This window comes from Daphnia pulicaria, chromosome 1, assembly GCF_021234035.1.
Source record: "Daphnia pulicaria isolate SC F1-1A chromosome 1, SC_F0-13Bv2, whole genome shotgun sequence".
In the NCBI taxonomy this organism is placed as follows: Eukaryota; Metazoa; Arthropoda; class Branchiopoda; order Diplostraca; family Daphniidae; genus Daphnia; species Daphnia pulicaria.
In genome coordinates, this window is record NC_060913.1 from 3,058,148 (window position 1) to 3,080,681 (window position 22,534).

Consider the following 22,534-nt stretch of genomic DNA (forward strand, 5'->3'; position numbering starts at 1 on the left):
CCGGTTTTTCTGATGTTGAGAGAGAATATTCACAGGAAAATTGGATGGCAGGACTGTGCCAGGTATTGTTTTTTTTTGTGGATTGTAATGTTTATTTTTTTTTAATTTTAAATTTTTAAAATTACTCTTTTTTAAGTAAGCTTTTTCTGATTTTGTAATCAAAGATCATTTGTGCTACTAGCGTTTTTTGAAATGGGCGTAAACAAACCCAGTAATTATATTTTGGTTGAAATTTAATTATTTGCTCTGAAATATTTTTTTAAATATTTTTAAGATTTGAAATTTGTGTATCATCTCACCATGCCAAGTTCGCTTAGTTCCTATTATCAGGAATGTGGAAGAGCAGGGCAAGATGGGTCCCTTGCGTCACGCTTGATGTTTTACAATTTCTCAAATCATCTCTTTTTTAATCGTTTAACTGACGGTATGGAATAAATTACTGTGATTACAAACGACGACTACAAGATCCGGACGCCGCGTCTCCACACCGGCGCACTTGCGCGACTTCTGCCTAGGGGGCCCCCGCTAGGTGGCCCCAACTCCACTCATTGTTTACCTTCCTTTAATTGTTTTACGCCCCATTAAGATTGCTGTATTAAAGTTAGTGTGTAAAAATATATCGTTGATAGAGGACACGGTCGTTTGTGTCCTATTTATTTCATCATAAAAACTGTAAGTAAAGGCTTGAAACGCCAACCAAATATAATATAGTTTTTACATGGTCCTTCGAACAATTATGTAACCAGTGAAACACCGTGTCCTCCCTCCCAACCCACACAATCAAATTTAATTTGTAAAGCCGGCTGGGGCTGGGGCTATGTAAGAAAATGTAAGAAATCACGAACTCGCCTTTTTCTCTACTCGTGTGTTGTCTCTCCATGCCCTTACATTTCGCTCTTATTGATCTTCTCAATTAGAAATAATATTCCTTTTTTTTCCTGTCTCAACAAACAATTAGTGGAGCCGAAAGGTCTCCAAACAACTTTCAAGATAGGAAAACGAAGTTAGTGGATTAAGAGAGCTCAGTTGCGCCAGGAAGAGCTGCTGCCGGCCTGGGTGGAACCACCACCTCGTCCTCCACCGCGGGAACCGCTCCCGGACGACGAGCTGCCGCCCGGTGCCCTAGCCCCTCATTTACAGAGAATCTTACCAATAGCAAGAAGATTCCTCAACACGGAGCAATTAGCCGATTCTCTCCCCCCAAGATTTTACGGCGACCGTCGCTACCCGCCAGTCCAGTAATAGGCCCCACAACCGGTTCCACCGCCTGTTCAGGCCCGATGCCCAGACGTCATCGAAGAGCCGGAACCAGTACCGGAGCCAATTGAGGCCCCGCTGCGCGACATCGTCCAACATCCGCGGCCAGTACGAATCCATCAGGAGCACCAGGAGCAAGCAGCAGCAGCTGCAGCTCCAATTGAGCCAGAACAAATTCATCTGGAGCCTCAGGAGCAAGCAGAAGCAGCTGCAGCTCCAATCGAGCAAGCAGCCAGAGCGGGTGAACACGAAGAGGAATCGGAGGAAGAGTCGGAAGAGGAATCGGAAGAGGACGGCGAGCTCCAGCTTTGCCACCTAAGCTCGTTCGAGGGCTCATCAGACGACAACAGCTCCACGGACGAGGACAGGTTTGGTTTCGAAAGAGAGTTGGAGAGGAATCCAGCTCTCAAACAGCATACGCCAGGAGCGAAGAAGCGAGACGTCAACGCGGCTACTTCAACGCTCGTCCTGGCCACCTCTGGTCAAGAAAAAACACAAGAAGGAAGGAGAAAAGGAATCCAGACAACTAAATAAACAAATTGTATTCTTGAATATGGCAGTACTACACTGCTAAATACAATTGTTTAATGACTATGCTCTATTTCTCTATTCTTCTTTAAACAAAAAAAAACTTGATTACATAAGGAGCCCGAGAAATCGGTGCCTCCAAACAAAAAAAAAACTCTCTTTTCTCCCGCTCAGTGTAGTGGCACGCCGCACGGGGCACCACCAACAACAACAAAACTCTTTTCTCTCTCGCTCAGTGTAGTGGCACGCCGCAAGGGGCGCCACAAAAAAGCAAAACGCTCTCTCTCGGCATAGTGAAACCACATCAAGTGGCGCCACTATTTAAAAAAAAACAGTTTTGCTCAATTGAGTTGGTTGAAGCTTTGGTGTATTTGCAAGGAGCCAGGGTATCGCCCTAGCTCCAAACTTAAATCGATTCTTTACAGATCCATCCCAGGGAGTTCAAATAAAGTGGAAAGAAAAACGAAAACGCATCCGCGCCACAAGCCCCCAAGGAATATATGCGAAGAAGAGACGGGCTAATCAATTAACAAGTCAACAAAAATTAAATTAAATTTTCATTTCTCTCCTTTTTTCCAGTCAACCACAACAGCTCTTTGAGAGCCACATCAACCTGAAGAATGGTTCAACAACTAAAAAGTTCAAGGTCAAGCACAAAAGGCTACATGACGAGGGCAATAGGCCTTATCAATGGATTTGCCATAAGGGTGATGACCCAAAAAGACATCAACAGCATAAGTGTACAAGAATCAAGACTAAAAAGTCTCTACGAAAAATACCAAGTCACATAAAAAAAATCGAGGAAAAATTGAAAGCAATCAAAGCCGCCCAAGAATAGCTTGATGAGGAGCAAAACATCACTTTCCAAACTCAAGACGAAGTATTAGGAGCAAGAGCTATCATCAAGCAAAAAATAAAAGAGTGGCTGGAAGCAATTGAGAAAAAAGAGGAGGAAAAAGAAAGAAGAATGTTGGCAAATCAAATTCAGATGACCAGAGACCTTAATGCACAAGTAATGGCGGCCACACCGGCACCTCCCACGCCAATCGTAAACGTTACAACAGCTCCAGCTTCAGCAATACAGTCAGTCAGATTGCCGAAACGGCAAATAAAGCATTTTAGAGGGGACGTGCTGGAGTGTACCCAATTCTGAGAATCCTTTAATGCAGCTGTGCATCCCTCAACACTTTCGACCGTGCAAAAGTTTGACAACCTTAAAGAATATCTAAAAGGCGAAGCCTATCTATTAGTAAATAATCTTGAACTTTCAGATGCAAATTATCAAATTGCTATCGACGAGCTTAAGAAAATGTACGGGAAGAAGGACGTCCTAATCGACGGACACTTCGAAAAATTTGATACTTTGCAGCCCGTGAAGGACGGGAATGATGTACCAGCACTGTGGAGTTTTCAACTAAATCTCCAGTCTCACATCAGCGCTTTGGAAACGTTAGGAGTCCCCACAAGTTCCTTTGGTGGACTCCTCGTAGCAATATTAATTAAATTGATTCCTTCCATGCTACAACTAGAATGGGCGAAATCGGCAAATAACAAAACAATGGACATCGAAGAAGTTATCAGGTTTATTGGAGAACAAATCGATGCAGCAGAGAGATACAACAGAATTAAAGGTGTGTAAAATGAGAAATCGTCTTCAGCTCCTAAACAACCCAAACCGTCCAATCCACCGCCAGCAACAGCATCACAACTAGCAGTGGGAGCCAGAGCGAATCCACCTCCACAGGTTAAATCTACTTTAAAAACTAAGAATGTTAAATTTAATCTCAGTTGGATAGTTTGTGAAAGGCCCTGCATCTTCTGCGGTCAAATCCACTGGCCGACGAAATTTCCGATAGGACTAGCAGAAAGAAAAAAAACCATTTTCGACTTTAAAAAATGCGTGAATCCAGGTAATCAAATTAATGACTAATGATTACTTTTAAGTAGGAAAAAGCTCTAAGAAACTAGGGATGTCGATTAAAAAGAGCATTTTTTAAATGTTGTCGTTTTGCGAAAACGTTATTGATTGTCGCAATTCGTTAATTGCAAAACATCTTGGAGAGCGGCATAAGGAATGTGACGAAGATTCACTAGTTTTCTGTGACAATTTCTAGCGTTAATGTATTATTGTTACTAATGAGATGTGGCGGTATATTACAATTCTTTGATTTCAATTGCAATATAGAAAAATGCAACAAAGGTTTATGTTTCCGAAGAGGTTGAGTGGGTTAGGATGCCATCAGAGCCAACCCAAACTTAAAAATTACCGTTATAAAACTAGTTGACATGTTTTGTTTACAACAAAAGAGCACTGCAATTTCTAAAAAGGGTAACTTGTCTGATTTATTTAATTCGAAATTTAATTAAATCTGTTTAATTGGTTTACTATATGATAAATTCTACGTTTTTCTTAATAGGAATATTTTGGAAAAAAGCAACGCAAAGACATTCATTCAACGTCTGCTGATAGACGGAATTCTCAACAAAGAAATCAATTTGGTCGAAATTATTGACAGAGTAACTGGAAAGAAAGTCACACAAATTTACGGAAAACTATCTATTGGTGTCAATTGGCCCATCACTGACGTTGGTTGTGTTTTATAATTAAAAATAACTGTTATTTTTAATAAATTTTTCCTTTGCTCCAGTATTCTGTGTCTTTGATTGAGGAATCTGTTGCCCACAAAAAGAAAAAAAAACACGTCTCGAACATAACGGCCACTCGGATTTCGAGGACATGTTTTAAAGAAACACTTAAATATTAGTGCAATATTTAAGTGCAGATTTGTTTTCACGTCTGAAACGCAAAATACCGTCTTTTTTGTTATTTCCCCTAGGTTCTGGCTCTTCCAAGGGGACACTTGGCCGAGGTTTAGGACTGACTGGCTCGGCCGACGTGCCGACGGCTCGAGGGAATAACTTCTTCCTTCTCTTTTTCAGTTTTCCCCTTCTGTTTTGGCGCACAAAGGTTATCCCACAAGGCGATCATTTATCTCCCTTTTCGTTGTCTTTCCTTTTGTTCCCTATTCCCAAGTTTTCGTTCCCCAAGACTTTACTGCCCTCTGGCGTTTTTTTTCTTCAAAAGTCGTCCTTTATAGCTGATTAATTGATAAATCCATTTTTGGTTCGAAGACAGTTTTTTCGTGCGAGATATTGATATCGATATTATTCAGATTCATTTTTTATGTATGTAGGGACATCTAGCTCCAAAATAAAACTGACTTTTTTTTCCAGATGTTATTGAGGAGCATAAATTAAAAAACATGATGCTGGTTGATGTTGCAGCCAGTGAACAAAACGAGGATGTGTTGCTGCAAAATGAATCAAGACCACCTTCGGAATCGACAATTTTAAATAGTACCTGCCTATATTTTACCGTATTATGCCATTATTAGCCGAACAAAACACAATTTAAGCCAATCATTTGTCTTTAGTTTCACGTTTTTCGCTGGCTTCATTCACTCGTTTTATTAATTCCATTCTTTCACTATTTAATCAGCAGCTTCATTCCGTGGCTACTTTGAAGCCATTGTGGGAGCTTTATCGGCTGCCATGCTTCTACTCATAACAGCGATTGTTATTATCATTGTTATGTCACATCGCAAAAAAACTGTGCAAGAAAACCTAGTGGCATTCAACGTTCCGTTTGATGTTAGTAGCGGAAACACAATTGATGTTTTTCCTCGTGTATTTCACATTACGTGACCGAATGACTTATTTTACTTTTATTTTGTCATAATGGATACAGATCGACACTTTGAACGGAACGGAATCTGTTATGGGATTTAATAGCACTACCGAAAAGACGAATACTATTTCCAAATTTCAGTACGTTCTGCCGGTGAATGAAAAAAAGGATCTTATCTTAGAATATGCAGGTTAGTAAAAAAAAATACACCATTTAAAATAAATTAGGCTAATAAGGCAATTTAATCAGCGGCGCATAACAACTATTTACATATATCTGATTATCTTTATAAAGTGTCATCACCAACGAAATCATGGACCGCAACTCAGCCAATTCGGGTTCAGCAACAATACAATACTTTGCATAATATTGTTCCTACCACACGCCGTGATAAGGCTTCGAGTTTCAATAGCTACGTCAACCCCTGTGTAGCCACAATTCCCAACAAAATATTAGACGGAAAGTCTGGGCGGATGGCGACGAGGTCGTCGGATGTGGTTAGTTAAAATTGTTGACGTTCTAAGCTGATTTCTTGCAACACGACTAGAATGCGAATAATTACCGGTAAATGATATTAAAATTGAACGTATCATATCTGCAGAGCAGCATCGCTTGGAACATCAAACCTCAGTCTCACCGATTTGCTGTCGATAATCTATCGCTCGCGATCGCGCGCGTATTTTCAACGTCGTGTCATAAAAAAATGTTTATTTGTAGAGTAACATGTAATCTATTGTAATTGAACGTATATTAAGAGTAACTTAAATAAATTCATAGTTACTCTAATAAATTCAGAGTAACTGCAGTAAATTTAGAGTGACTAAAATAAATTTAGAGTTACTCTAATAAATTCAGAGTAACTACAGTAAATTGTGAGTGACTAAAATAAATTTAGAGTTACTCTAACAAATTCAGTGTAAATCTTAATGTTTTAGAGTAGGCCTAACTATAAATATTAAGAGTAACTAAAATAATTTTAGAGTTACTCTAATAAATTCAGTGTAACTCTTAATGTTTTTAGAGTAACTATGAATATTAAGAGTAGCTAAAACAAATTTAGAGTTTCTCTAATAAATTCAGAGTAACTCTCAATGTAGTTAGGGTAACTCTGATATATTCAGAGTAATTCTTTCATTAAAAGTTAAAATAGTTAAGAGATATTGTAATAAATTAAGAGTTTCTTCAGTAGACTACATGAGAATTCACAATGATGTGCCTCAACATAGCTGCTTCGAGGTTCGACAATCGACACCAAAATGGCTAACAATTTATTTTTAGGCGAATTGCAAAAGTAATTAATCAATATTATTACTAGTATTTCAAGAGTAATAAAATAGAACTCCAATCAGCAAGTTGTTGATGATCCGAAGGGGTGATGACGATGTTGAAGGATACGCCAACTGAAACGCTGATGGACTGCGGGAGATGCGGGAGATGGATGAACGGTGAAACTATCAGTTGGGTTGGAATCCAGATATGCTTGTAAATATTTACCTTGAAATTACACGACGGAAATTTAAATGTTGTAATGAGGGGTAACAAAGTAACAACTTTTGGTTGATTGAGGTGAATCAGTCGTTTTGGATCAGTTTCGTTCAGTTGATCAGTTCAATTTCGTTTCGAGTCTAATCAATTTCGTTCAGTTCAATCAGTTCATTCAGTTCAATCAGTTGTTGTTTAATCAGTTGTTGAATCAGTTTATTGTTTCTTCCCTTTTATTCCAACGCAGCAGTTGTTGGAATTTTTTATCTGCTTGAGAACCTCAGGCATTGTGCCTCGCTTTTTCTGGTGGGTTTTGAATGGGGTGGGGTATGGTGTGAGGGAGTCAGATCGATTGGGTAAGACAATCCAGACAAATCCAGATTCATCTTGAAGCTAAATTTGCCGTTTAAACTGATTTCAACTATTATATAACACGCCAAACAAAATTATACGGTTCGCGGCCACCAAATTTATACCGTCCAGTCTTGAACGTGGATTGAAAGAGATGTCAAATGCATTGCACTTATTTTTACACTCTTTCAGTGTGGTTTGCCCATTTAGGCGTAGTAATCCAGACCTAACGTCATGTCTCCAAAAGATCAGGCATTATATCAAGAGCTAGTTAATATGAAGAAATTACTGGTATGTTATTACTGCTGGAAACAAAAGTTACTTCGTTGTTTTCCAGGCTCGTCTTGTTTCTTTCGTCCTCGCCTGCGAGAAATTCATCGACCAAATTCAAAGAATGAAGAGACTGGCTAAAACCAGGACTTTGTCACAATTGCACCAGCGAAGAATATCGATAAGTAACGTAATTTTTCCCCTATATGTTCAATCTTGGACATATCTTTGTCTCTGACTAATGGAGACCACCAGGTGCTGGATTTGCACTGGAGGGGAGCCACTTCCATTTCATCCTTTTCTTGGTTATCAGGTTATCAGCAATATCTATATGGGGCAATATGTATCGATCAGGGCCTTGAGATGGCAGATCTTTCCCAACTCATGAAAATCAGCCCAGGGCAATTATGCATGCTGTCAAAGTTTGATATATATTTTACGTACTGCTGGTAAAGCTTCTTCTGCAAATCACATGTCTTTTACTTTTAAACAAACTACAAGATTCGCATTAAGATTAATTTTATTTGACTAAAAATAATATTAATTCGTAATATAAAATATAAAATACATCCATTTAAGATAGAATCAATCAATTTAATGCTAATTCCAAATTACCATAACTTCATATGGAACAGTCATATGGCTTTAAGCTATTTTAGGCTTTTTTGATCCTTCTTGCTTCTTATCACAATCTGTTACAAAAATTCAACTCCCCCCTCAAAGTGTTGTCACAAAGGTCGAAACAACCTTTATTTAACTGAGGAAGGACGTAACTTATTGATCTCAATCATGACCCATTTAGGTCAAATGTCCTACTTAGGGTACATTTTTTCTTTATTTGAACCAATAGATACTTTCACATTCACCCTGTTATTCATATGTGTACAGTAAACACTATTTTTTTTTTGGGGGGGGGGGGAGAATTTTTATACTTTGGTTTACTCTGGCAAGAGTCAGACCCGTCTCTCTGGTGCAATATCAGTAATTCAAATACACCATAACTGTCCTTAAAATACTTAGCATTTTTGGCTAGATATGCTCGTTACAAAACGATTACTTTTTAAAATATTAAGTATAATCGAAATATAGGCTGATAATACCCCATGTACATACGTACGAATGAATTTTTACCGAGGCCAACTGATGCTACCTGCCCCAAGAAAAGCTACATCCACCATGAGCTAACCGAAGTCCTCGCTGGGCACTGCAGACTAAATCACCACCTATACACAAAATCAACAAAATCTCATCTCCCATATGTTTATGTCGGCAAGACACAGAACAAAGAGCCCTCCTCATTGAAGCGTGTCTGCGAAACAAAAAGCTCTTTCCACCTTCACTCGATGTCATTCCAAACGGAGCCGTAAAGAACACTAGCCCCCCCCCAAAAAAAAATATCTCCGTGATATGAGAAATCTAGTCAATCTCGAAGCTTTTTTTCGTTCTTGCACGTGGAAAATAAACGTAGAGTTCTGAAAATAATGCCCACGTACACATTATTATTATTACAGAAGATGGTAAGAAAATATTCCAAACAAACACACAGAGCACCCTCCTTTGTTTCTATCCTAGAAACACAGGAGAAAATTGGGGTTTGCTCAAGTGACTGGTAGTTATTCGATTAAATGCATCTCTCGTCGATGTTTAAATGGAACATTGTCTATTGCGATGGTGAGTGGTTTGTCGCCACATATCTGCTCTCATGGCCTGCAATTTCATGATGTAAGCGGCCATCTTCCATTGAAGCCAGCAATTTCATGGATGGCCTGTTGAAGTTCGTCAGGAGTAACTGCAGCAACTCGCGTGTCAAAGGGAGATACACTTGCAGTGATAGAACGATAGGAACCAGGAGTGGCCGATCGTGATAAACTAAATAGAATAACCCGGTATCATAGATGGGAAGTTGCCAACACCGTTGCTGAAGTAGAGCTACCTACTACAACAAAGCAACATATCGTCACTATCGCAGCTGGTCCGTAAAAAAAGGAAAAAAGAGTCCATACTGCACTGGCTGAGCTAAACTCAGTGTTAGCATCAATTAGCCAATCAGTCCAGCAGGGATTTCTAATACCTGTTATGCTTGCTTGTGTGAATATGTTACGCAATCTTTACAGTAGATATAAATACGATGAACCAGCAGTATTGGTTGACGGTAACATAATATTCAAACTCTGTCATGTTTACTACTAATATCATCTGAAATTGTTCATTTATATAGGGGTATCTTTGAATTTTTGGACGACATGAACAATTGATGATGAACAACCTTGGCCTGCACCAGAAAATTTAACTGGAAGAATTCACAAACCCTCTTGACAAACGTAGAGCAGGAAGACTGAGAATGAAAAATAAGGCACTAGATCAAGTTCTTTCTCAAATTGTTTTCAGAAAATACCTTTGAGAACAAGCCTCTAGTTAGTAGCAAGGGACAACCAGATAAATTAATCAAATAAAATGTATTTTCTGTACAGTAAAATTAAGATGGGTTGCATGAGGGAAATCGAAGAAAATATTCTGTCGAGCAAAAAAGAAAAGTGACTGATGATATGATGTTCACCATGACAGAACAAATTAATCCAGCCCTAGAGGAAAATGAGGTTCTCAAAATATTTTCGTCGGTTTGTAAGGTTTTAAAAAAAATGGGTGGGATAAAGCTTTGAATTTAAGTATAAGTTTGTTTTCATTTTTTAATGAAATTAAAAATTCATTAGTAAAAAATTTGTTCAAATGATGTGGTAATTCTACAATGAAGAAGCTAAATAACCAAAATAAGCTCCATTATCAATCCCAGCACTGTCAAAAAGTGATAGATGATAATTCCAAAGACCCAAAGATAAAAAAATCTGTTATTTGTAAACGCTTTCCAAAGATGGAATCGTTGGTGCTGTGAAGCAATAAAAAACCCATCGATGTTTTATTTGCAAAACCTGTAGAGCCAACAATTGACAAATTTTTTCACCCATTTTCTATACTTTATCACTCATTTTTATTGAAAAAACTGGCAGAAAGTGCGACTCCACCAACAACATAACTAAAAATTTGAATGATGCAAGGACTAAACGTTTTCTCTAATATATAGGTCATTAACAACGATGGTGTCCTTTAGCCATCTCAAAGGCATACTGGTCACACCGTCAGTCTTTTCTTGACACAAAAAGTGGTAAACGTATATTAGTCATGGTGGAATAGAAAATGCACGTTGATATAATTTACCGCGACAGCATATTATATGTAAAAAGTATGGAAATTCCTTCTCAATGTAGAAAACGTGACGAATGTCAAATGATATTGTTGTTTTAAATCGACATAAAAATGAGATCAAATGCTTCCTGGGTTCTACCACTTTTTTTAACTTTGACCTTTCATTTTCCGATATAAGGTTTGTTTTGAATGACAATATTTCAAACAATAAAAGCAGTTAAGGGAAGAGAAATTTAACAAAAAATTATGGGAAGGGTGGCCAAGTTGACTTTTACTCGGCAAAGAATCACGAAGATTGTCTGATATTTTCAAATAATGATACATATTGCAGGGTGGGGGATGAAACTAAACGAAAATGGAGTGGGGATCATGTCAGACGGGGTATTGTTGACTTTTAAGGCCTGATCACTGTCTAAAATTAATGCTAATTACTCTATTATTCAATCTAAAGACGCTGATTGATCTGACTTGATATTTGTTAGAAACTCACTCTCATTCCAGTCAGCGATTCCTTGAAAAGTATTTCAACCGAAATTAATTACTTGCAGTTCTATGCTGATTTGTTTGAGGCCATGACAGCAGTCGTGTACATCGAATGCAACAGGAATTCCAATGTTTTCCGCAAAACATGTTTTGTCATAATAAAGGAAACCACAAGTAAAATGTTTAAAATTCGTTTAATTGATGTACACCTCTGAGAGGCTTTTGATCAGTTCTAAATACATAAATGTTATGTAATAATGTTTTTTAGATAAATTTAACAAAAAAGTACCAAACTGCAGGATTAGCTTAGTAGATGAACAAGTAAAACCACGAAAAACCAAGACAAAAATAAATAAAGAGTATGATTTATATAACCATATTACATTTTCCAAAACAGAAACGAAAAATGACTGGATTGTGAAGGAGTCTGCATTTCAATTCAAATCGGAACAACATTTTTTAAAGGAAATGAAACGTCATTAAAAACAGCTAAACTGAGCAAAAAAATGTCCTGGCCAATTTTTCTTGGATTGAACTAAATAAATCCTCCCAATATGTACACTTAACAAGGTACAACCGATTACTAGTGGGTCGGAGGTCGGACGTAAAAGGATTCTCCTCTTTTACGGTGTCAATTTGATATTCCATGTGGTACGTGGAACGATCACCCATTTCTCTGCCTGTAATATAAATCGCCTTCGTCTTACTGCCTAAGATTAAGTCGTGCTTATTTATCACAATCATTATTCGTGGAATTCGTGGAATTGATGGGTTCTTCTAAAATCAGAGACAACGATGAGAAGAGTGACTAAGAGTTTAAATAAAGAACAATAAATGGAATTCAATAAATCCTGTTAGGGGGGACTACTCCAGCGTAAAACAATCTTAATTTTCCATTTACCAAAAATCCAACGATTATTCTTCTTTTTTCTCTTTAAATATTAAAAGTATTGGGGAGAGTGATACATTTGTTATTTTTTTGAAACTCGTGTAACTACACAGCCACGGGACCACGGGTGTAGTGTGGAGCTAGTAGTAAAAACCCCAATACACCTGACTTCGAAAAGCCACGGATCGCATGGCGTCGGATCCACTGCCTGTGCGGACACACTATACAAATTGGTTGAATACCTCACCTCAATTGCCTATTCCTACAATAGCGTATAGCAGTTTTGTTTTCCTTAAGGGAGAAAAACGATGAGATGTAATCGATGATGAACGGAATTCCCAGTGTTTTCGTCCTAGATACCCACGGGATCCACCATTTCTGACCAACTTTCCCGACCCCCCGCATCTCTCACCTGAGGAAAAAGAGGCAAGTAAGCCCCTGAAGTTGCAGCTGGAGGGCCATGTTGTTCCGGACATCGTCAATGAACTCCTCGAGACGCAGACATTGGACACCGCAAAGTTAGCGCCAATCGTGCCAGTTGACCAGTTGACTTCTCGCAATTTTTCCAGTTCGATGCTGAATTGCTGGTCCCAGTCCTATTGGGATCATGGCTGCCAATGCATTTGCACCACAGGAGCAGCGTGCGCCGGTGCGTGCATGGTAAAGGCAAAAGGATCAGGCCCAGCCGCCTATTTCATTAAGCCTTCAAGCAAAACCTTTTTGAATCTATGCATTAACTTCTCTTTGAAATCGGCCTTTTCTTTTTCCAGCGTCTCTACGTTTGTTGAAAGGGTTCCAGAGTATCATAAAACTCTTTCTCCTTGTACTTCAGCAACAGTATGTTGTCTTCCAATTTGCGCTGGGTCAAAGCGCTGAAGCTGGAAAGGGATTTGAACTACAATGCTGAGACAAAGAAGCAAGCCATAATGAGTCTTTCATTTTAGTTGTACACCAGGGTCTTGGTTTTCCAAGTAATGTAGCAAAGGCTCCAGATTGGCAGTCTGGAAAGAATCTTGATTTAGTCCATTAGATAACAGAGAAACTTGATAGTAAATTACCTCACGAGAAAGATGTCTTTATCCACTTTATAGCCCCTCACTATACCCCATAACATGGACAATATTTTTTGATTAACAATAAGGATTACCATAAAACATTAACTTTTTTTAGATTATTGGGTATTTTCTGTCAGAAACGAATTTTTCGTGTTGGCGTCGCTTTTTCTCAGCATCGTGATGCTCATTCAGGATAAAGATTATGGCTAAACGGCTTAAAATTAATATTTGAATTTTTTTAATACTACGAAAACAAAATTAAAGACAGAAAAAATTTAAATATTAAAGAAATTTAAATTATTAGCTATTAATTAGTTTTTTTGCGTCTTTTTTAATTTCATTTGGTAATTTTGCAAATGGTGGCTGACAAAAATTTAATTTAATTCTTTTGCTGGATGTTTCCAGTTATTTTTTGTTTGTCTTTGTCGAAAGATACTCGTTTAAATTAAGAAAGAGTGATAGATTGAAAGCTAAAAAAAGTGGACTATTCAAGATTCTTTTACGTGGAAGAAAACGAATGCGTTTTAACTTTTTAAAGCTGCGTCTACAGTCTACACTAGCAGACAGACAAATTACGGTCTTAAACTGATTCCATTGTTACTGTAATTTTTTAATAATTTTTTTTAGAAGATGTACCGGTACCAGCTCCAGAAAATTATATCCCAGATGATAGGCGGACGTTACGTTCAAGAGGTGAAAAAAGAAGAGACAAAAGCATTGAATGCAGCAAATGTCATGATTTGGGACATCAGGATAAACATTGTATATTAAGAAAGAAGAATTAATATAACACTGTCTTTTTTTAGAAGATGTTACGGTACCAGCTCCAGCCAATTATATCCCAGATGATAGGCGGAATAGGGATGCTGAATTAGAATGCCCAGTGGAGAGAGTTTGTCTACACAGGTAAGCCAGAGTTTTTTCTATATCCCTTTTGGTTATTTGGCTTTGGCTGTGTTTGCGTTTTTACTCGATTACTCGGGGAGACTTCCAGGATTTGGAACTTAAAATTCAACAGGAAGAGCTGGAGGAACAGTGGGAGCTTTTTCGAGAACTGGAGAAACATCAAGAACGAGGGAAAAAGCGAATGCAGGAGCAAGAGCGAGAAATGGAGGAGCAGGATAGAGAGCTGGAACACTATGAGCGTAAAGTGATTCAAAACCTGGAGGAAAATTCAAGAATTGGAGGATGATATAGAGTGAGAGCAGGTGAGGGAATTGATAAGGGAGATGGAGCAGGAGCATGAGTGTGAGAAGCAACAATAACCGCGAGACCAGCGTTCAAGAGGTGAAGAAAGAAGAGACAAAAGCATTAGATGCAGCAAATTTCATGACTTTTGACATCAGAATAAGCATTGTTCTTTAAGAAAGAAGAATTAATATAACACAGAAATAAATTCTGATTAAAAAAAAGCTTAGATGTAATTCGATTTTATTTTTGTTCCCAATTTTTTCGGCATCATTAAAACAAACATACTAAGGGGGCCCGTTAACAACGCAATCAGACCATCTACGAAATTTTACAGAAATGAAATTTTTTCTTATTTCTTTAATTTTATCATTTAACAGAACTATCTACTGACGAGGCTGTCGCTTCATTAACTGAGATACAGGATATCAGGCGGAATATACAGCAATGCCATGTTACCAAATGTGATTTTCAAAACATGACATTTAATATGACCTTATTCGGCAACGTTTCCTGTATTGAGCGGGATTAAACACGGAATGATACTCTTGAGTCAGGACGGGACAATTTGACGTTTTTTATGTCGTCCATGTAATTTTTTTTCTGTGAAATCAGAATAAGTATGGCGCGCCATAAGCGTCACGGGAAAAAAATAAAAAAACACAACAAAAACGCCAATACTTCATCTAGCGGTCAAATTAACAACTATACCATAAAAAGTTAGCTTCTCTATTTACAACAAAACGCGAACAACATTTACAACGAAATGCGGAACATTTTTTGAAATTACTGATAGCCAAATTTGTCTTGGGTATCTAAAATTAAACTAACAATAATAATGAGTTATCTATTCTAGCACGGCTGGTCTTTAATATCCGTCTATTCGACGTATGTTTATTCATTCTTCGTCGTGTCTATTTTCGTTGAAAAATACGACGATACTCTCGACTCATCCATGCTTTGTTGTACTTTCTTTACCTGAATTTTCATAACCAGCGTTAAAGTTAGTAAAGACTTTATTAAACGACAATTTGTCAAATTGGGGGGGGTTCTTTCCGTTAAGCAGTCAAGAAAGGGAAGAATAAAGGGGGGATAAAAGAGTCGGTCACTCTTTTTTCACTCTCCTTTGTCTTTCTATTCATACTTTTCTATTCTTCACCTTGCTTACGGAAAAACAAAACATGCCAATGCTTTGGAGTTGTGGCGGGACCACAGGTCGGAAAAAACTCATCGAAGATTGCAACCTGAAACCACTCATTGCAGCGTCTTTTGCGAATAGACCAAGCTTTACCTTCCACAAAACCATTCCCCATTTCAAAACACGAACCGCCGTGGCGCTAATTTGAAGAGCTGGGTAGTGGAAAACTGGGAACGCTTCTAGGAAAAAAGGAAGTGGAAGGTCCATGTCCTAGTGGCTACACCTTTATCTATAAATCTGGTAATTGGTCTGGATAAAAACATTTTTCCAATTGGTGTAGAGCTGACAACGTCAGATGTTTACCTAATCTTCAAACTCCCTCTTGGCATTTTGGGAGTTGGTCGTCGTAGGTGACTCTTGAAATCATACAAATGTAAATGGTTCAAATTTCATTAATTAAAATTACGTTTGATTTTATGCTCCTCCATGACTCGGCATGACAAAGATTGTTTGGTCACCTGTATTTACACACAAAAAGATTACACATTTAAACCGTGATTCATTATAGAACTACGAAATTGCTTATTATCCTTAGTCTATTTTAGATTGTTTCTTCCATGGTTCCTTTTGAAATGCAGCGATAACAAAGCACGGATTCATTTAGACCAGTCTGTAAAATAAAAGTAAATTTGTATCACCTGAAGGTTTGTATGGAAACGAATTACTTACTTTTCACATTTCCAACCGATTCCACGACAGGTAAAATAATGACACTGTTCTTGGAAACCAAATTCATTGCAATGCCACCAGCTTAAGTTAAAATTTCTTAAATTCTGGATAGAAGATTGGTGGATTGTTTGTGTATTTACGCAGTTCCAACGTGAAAATTTCAACTTCCCATCTATTCGACAACGATTTTCTCGACTAAACTCCATGTCCTCGAGGGATCCTGCATTATATCAAAGAAAAGAATTCAAGTCTTTGTGAAGAAATGACTGTAATTTGACTGCTGGAAACAAAACTTACTTCGGTGTTTTCTAGGCTCAACCAGAGTCATCAAACCTATGGTAACTGCGCTCCGTAAAATTCTTCCACGAGCCCTCGATGACCATTTGTAAATCTAGTTGTTGTATCCCTCTGGTGGGTGTGTTAAAGACTCGCTGACAAAGTTGGGAGAAATTCAAAAAATCATCCCTGCAAAATATTGATTCACCGTCATGTGCTGTCGTCTGCCATGGTATTTCCCAACGTTTGTTTGCTTTTCAATTTTGATTTCATATAAGTTATTCACATATTAGTTACTCATCTTTTTCTATTCTATTCTTTTTCGTCACTCTACTTTTTAGTTTACTTAACAATAATTGACAAATAAACAAGTTTTTTTATTCAAAAATTTATTCAAAGACTCAAAGTAAATGAAAATTTTTTCCATGTTTTCTGCGACTATGTTGGTTTTCATCAAACGAAAGTGATGAGCAACTTATGCATTTTTGGCTTCCTTGAACTTCGATTTTACTTTAGCCTTAGACTTTGACTAAAGAAGGTTGTTCAATCGCTTTTGTTCAAAGTGATGCCGAATCTCTGCGTACTCCGTTACTAAATAACAAATCATTTATTCGCGATGTTCCTCACAAAAATGTCCATTAAATGTGTACCTGCCATTTTAGTAACACACACTGGGAACGTGTCTATGACATAAAAATGGTTTGGATCATTAAAATGGCCTTGAATAACTAATTCAAGTTGGCGAATACATTTGAACATAGGAATCGACACAAATGTTCATCCACCTTTCGTCCTCAATTTGTTAAAGTCTGCCGCTGTAAAATCATCTGGTTACTGTAAATTGTTTGAAAAAATCGAACTTTTACATGCGGCACAATTGGACATACTTGGCCTTGCACGAACCAAAAACCCACACAAATCATAAATAGCAACATTATCAATGTAGTAAATTTTAGGATTTGAAATTTCCCCAACATATCGAATGGTTAATTATTCAAGAAGTTTCCTTTAAAAATCATTTTACAGTAGCAGCCAATACATCAAATTTTTTTGCCTGCTTCTTCAGACATTTTTCTAGGGATACTAGACATTCCACTTCTTCATCATCGTCAGTGTTCGCATTTCGTCTCGGGGTGTTTAAACGGAATTGTAATGTAACATATCGTATGATTTGAAGCCAAGAGGTTACCGATGGATGACTATTTACAGATCGAATAATTCCAAAAAGTCTCTGCAATAACAATATAAAGTTAGATTATATAGGATAATATAGACAATCATAATTCATTCAAAGCAATGGCACTTAGACCAGAAAACCCCCAGCCTCAAATAATTGTAAGTGAAGCAAACATTTTAATGCGCAATCCTGTGTCTTTGTAGATTTCTTCAGTTTGGTCGAAGACATCTAACATCTGATTCGAGATGAATTTTTTTCCAACTTTCGTCTGACCAGGCTGCTAGTGTGGTAATTCACTCATTTCATGCCAGTTTAGAATACTTAATCTCTCCTTATAATAGCGACCGTTGAGAACATCAATTGTTCCAGCGTTGTTGAACAGGTTTCGACATTTGGAAAGTCGTCATCACAAAACATTTCAGAATCAATCGGCATAATAGTTTGTTTTCCTTCATAAGATTACAGGCTGTCCAAGGAGGGGAATAAGAGTTTCTCTGCAATTGCAATCGTGTACTCCTCCACAAACACTGCTGAATAGAAAGAAGAATTAATTTTAATATTGACCATTCTAATTCATCGAATAGTAGTTACCTTCTGGTACAAGCAAACTTGCTTCACTTTCCGGCGTTGTTGAACAGGTTTCGACATTAAGAAATTCGTCAGAACAGAACATTTCAGAATCATTCAACATGCTTTGTTGTTCTTCATCAGGTGGCAGGTTGAGCAAGCAGGGAGGTGAGAGTTTCTCTACTGCTAAATCGATGTGACGTTCTTCCATGTTCTCTAATAAATTGCAAGAATCACTTTTAATACTGATCATTGTAACTCAACTAAAAGTAGCTACCTTATGGTGCAGGCAAACACGTTTGAAATTCAGACGTTGCTGAACACATTTCAAAATTTAACAATCCATTAATATCCATCCACTAAATATTTCAGAATCAATCAGCACGCTTCGTTGTCCTTCATTAGGAGGCAGGTTAAGCAAGTAAGGGGATAAGAGTTTCTCTGCAAGTGAAATGGCGTGAAGTTCCTCAACATTCACTACTGTAATTAAAGAAGACATTTAATTGTAATACTAAGTACTGCAATTTAATTAAAAATAGATACCTTCTTCTGTTGCAAGCAAACTTCTTCGACCTTCCGGTGTTTCTGAACAGATTACGACATTTGGAAAATCCTTAGCAAATTTTCATTGTTTGATACGGAAAGAGGTGTCTTTGATTGGGAGGTACTCCCTATTGACGTTGATGATGTTCCTTTCTTTTTATGTGTTAAGGTTCACACACAGACAATGGCATTTCTTGCTGATGCCTTACAGATGTTTAATAAAAGACAGGATTTCAAATGTTGGAAAGAACTTGCCTTTTTTTATTGGCTTAAGAGACGGCAACTCTAGAAAACCAGTAAGAAAATTATTTTGTTATAATTAAATATTATGATGTTTTACAATTACCAGGAAAATGCTTTGGTTCAGCACCAGCATTCAATCTCCATCTGAAATTACCGTTTTCTTATGGTCGTTATCTTCGTTGGACTGTTAAGAACCGTTTGTTATTATCATTCCTTCAGCCAAATTGAATGCCAAAAGTCCACATTTGAATTTAAAAATCAACACTAATTTGAATGTTGAACTTAAAAGTACTCGTCCATGAATTCTGCACGTCCGCATCGGAGTATCTCTAGAGATCTCTGATACTAGATAGCATTTTTGAGGAAGCAATGTGTCTGTCAGCCAAAAATGTTTTAACTCACCTGAAAAGAAACAAACCTGTAAGCCGTTTTTGAAAAAAATTGTGAATTTCAAATAAAATTAACCCAACCTAAAGTAAAGTACAAAGTGTGATTACATGAAATTGTAAAAATCAAAGACGAGACCAAGCCTTAGGATGCATTGCAAAAATGGCAAGAAACGACCTCTCTCCTTGAGCTAATTAGCGAGAATTCTACACGTATTTTCTCCATTGGAATCTCTTGTTATTTCTTCGTGTAGAATGTAATCATTCAGTGATTATTCTTTTTCATTCTGTTCAAAATTAAAATTAATATAGGATACCAGCAAATAATAGAATAGAATTATACAACCATTCTCCAAAGTTGACAAGTGTTGATGTGTCCACTTCGTTAAGTGATCCCCCATTTCGACCTACCATCTAATCTCAATTATCATTTTAAGAGAAGCAATCCACTTAGCTTTGTCTATTGACCTTCCAATGCCAAAAACTGGGTGTAAAATAGGTTTAGAGAAGAACTTAATTGAGGCAATAACTGAAAAATAGATATTTTTGAGGGATTTTTTCACTTTAAAATTGGGAGTTGAAAGTTGTAAGAAGCACAAAACTCATTAAACATTTCATAAATTGGCTTGTTTTGAGAATTTCTTTCTTTTGCCATAGCATAGTTCCTCTACCAGGCATGAACACTGATCAGTTCTACTTTCTTTTAAGTAATTTGAAGTTTTCTAAACAGTATTTGGCAAAATATAATCAAATAAATATGTGAATCACTTGTTTTCACGCCTGTTTTCTTGTCGAATTTGAACAATTTTAGAAGACCAGATATCATAACCCAATCCGGCAACAACAGTTCCATGACAGACGCACCTATTCCCCGGGAGATTTTTTCTTTTTCTTTTTCCTTTGTGTTTGTTATTGTTTATTGGTATTACTTATTACTGGATTTTACAAACAAAATTCAACCATAAATTTGATTTACAAGCAAGTATGTAATTGTAAAATGATCGTTCATTTCTTGACATATTTGTCATTTGTGGCTGTGAAAGCGTTCATGAATGTGTCAAATATTTATTTGGGGGCCGTTAAGCATTTGAAGGAAATTGAGACGAGTAGCTGGGTTAGGTCACCGTTCCAGCTGGGCCATTTTGCCTTAGGAAGAATCCATGAAGGTGGCTTGGATGTGGACCTGATGGGATCGGTGTTTAACGTTGCGATGATAGGAAGGTGGTCGCTTCCTGAGAAGGGACCAAGGGAGGTGTAGGCGTTTGGTATGCTTGATGGTTGAGGTATGCTTGATGATGATATGATAAGGTCAATGGTTGATGACATTACGGATGATGATGGTTGATTTTTGTACCGAGCTCTTTTGGGGTGATGATAGTAGCGTCTGAGTGATCCGTTATCACGGTGACGATGGACTTCTCCGCAATATTTTCTGGAGAGTTTGATTTCCATAGACTGTGGTGGGCATTAAACTTGCCTGCAAATAATGAAATGGGGTGGAATGGAAACAAAGTTTTAACTTCTTTTGCGGTACAGTCACCTCTAAGAGAATAAACAGAAGAGCAGTCGAATGGGCCGGCTTTTGTGGGAATCTAGGCAGCGATTACTCTTGGATGCTCGTAACTGGTGCTGGTAGGGAGAGAATGGCGTGGGTTTGTAGCGATTTTTTGAAAAGAAGTGCTACGCCTCCAACACGGATTGAACTTTTATCCTTCTTGAAGATTTGGTAGGTTGTGAACTTATTGTTGAAACTTGGCTTCCAATAGGTTTCACTTATAAAACTAAGTCATGGTTTTTGGTGTGGAGTAGATTTCGGAATTCTCCGAGTCCGCATTTTGTCAGGTCTCTTGAATTCCACTGAATACATTTGAGGTTATTAATCATTTATGGTGTCGTCGTGGTCCCAGCAAGGGTTTTCTAGTCTGGTGATATCTGTTGCCGAAGATGGTGGTTTTTGGGGTTGACGGAGGGCGAGCTTGAGTAGTCTGGACTAGGGAACTTTGTGGTAGATCTTTTTCGAAGTTAAAGAGTGGAGAAGTGGTGTTTTTTAGGGGAGAAGTCGTTAGCTAGCGTGTCAATCAAGTGCTCCAATCCGTCGGATATTGCTGTTTGAGTGGAGGTGCTTTCTTCCTGCTTTTCCTCGATGATAATACCTACTTGATAATACCATACCTGATGTTGAAGTGTGTAATTTTTTCTCTAGTCTCTGCGAGGTCTGCTGCAATGGTTTTAATAGCTTGATTTATGCATGGGATTATAAATTCTTTGACTGGTTTTATTTCGGCTTGGATAGATGTGATTTTAGGGAAGTTTGGGCCCGACGTGGAAGGAGTGCGTTGAACCGCTTTGCTGAAAAGTCGATTGTGCTGCGATCGAGTCTCAGTTATTGAGATGCCTTGGGTTGCAGCTGTCTTCATGATGACCTTCATTTCTTGATATGCTGGGCAGATGTCGTTGTCTGACTCGTGAGATTGGCTGCGGCAGTTTACGCAACTTGTATTACAGTGGCATTTTTTTTAAAGATTTGGGAGTCTGATCCACATCTGGAGGTTGGTTGACAAAGTTTCAAGTATTTTCTGCATATGAAAGAGTTAGTAATTGACAGTCTTAAGCAGTAGATCACAGCTGCAGTTTGTCTGGGAGTCTGGGAGTGACGAGGAATAAGTGAGGATTACGGTTTCTGAAAAAACATCGGGGCGTTATTCTTTCATTGGAAGCAATTTTACCTAGGTAACGTTTTGGTCGCTAATAAGGGCTGCTAGGATCTTCTCTTCCTTTTCGAGGATGACAAATCCAAAGATTAAACCTTCTGAAGCATTGGTGGGGTTGGAGGGGACTAGGAGACAGCATGAGATGAATCTGCAGGCTATTTCTTTTAGATTGAGGAGTAAGTCTTTTTGTTCTTGAGAGGAGAGGAAGGCCGAGATATCTCAGATATCCCCTATGCATGACCTCCGAGTCCTTGACTTCATCTGCTAAATGTTTATGGCTATATGGAATGCATCGCGTTCTCCTAACGGCATGGCTATGAAGTTAGGCCCACAGTCTTTCATTTTTATAATAACGGTGAGTTTACTACTGTC

General features: G+C 37.8%; 1 protein-coding gene and 1 long non-coding RNA gene across 2 annotated transcripts; one reads left to right on the plus strand and one right to left on the minus strand.

Annotated features, from left to right (window-relative positions):
* Positions 1–4,964: 4,964 nt before the first annotated feature.
* Positions 4,965–14,396, plus strand: LOC124321063. The gene is made up of 6 exons (XM_046783972.1): positions 4,965–5,142; positions 5,285–5,436; positions 5,534–5,663; positions 5,768–5,970; positions 6,075–6,149; positions 14,199–14,396. The coding sequence occupies exons 1-6, from the start codon at positions 5,049–5,051 to the stop codon at positions 14,394–14,396; spliced, it is 852 nt and encodes a 283-aa protein (XP_046639928.1). The 5' UTR covers positions 4,965–5,048.
* A 1,608-nt stretch (positions 14,397–16,004) lies between these two features.
* Positions 16,005–16,684, minus strand: LOC124340384. The gene is made up of 3 exons (XR_006918034.1): positions 16,557–16,684; positions 16,260–16,479; positions 16,005–16,200 (listed from the first exon to the last, which is right to left on the minus strand). It is a non-coding gene; the product is annotated as an uncharacterized LOC124340384 (long non-coding RNA).
* Between the last annotated feature and the right edge of the window lie 5,850 nt (positions 16,685–22,534).

What these genes read in the sequence shown, in the direction of transcription:
- LOC124321063 (XM_046783972.1), top strand. Translation starts at nt 5,049, where the DNA reads ATGATGCTGGTTGATGTTGCAGCCAGTGAACAAAACGAGGATGTGTTG. An exon ending in TCTTATCTTAGAATATGCAG is followed by an intron (nt 5,664 to 5,767) that starts GTTAGTAAAAAA and finishes ATCTTTATAAAG; the next exon opens with TGTCATCACCAACGAAATCA. An exon ending in TATCGCTCGCGATCGCGCGC is followed by an intron (nt 6,150 to 14,198) that starts GTATTTTCAACG and finishes GGAGACTTCCAG; the next exon opens with GATTTGGAACTTAAAATTCA.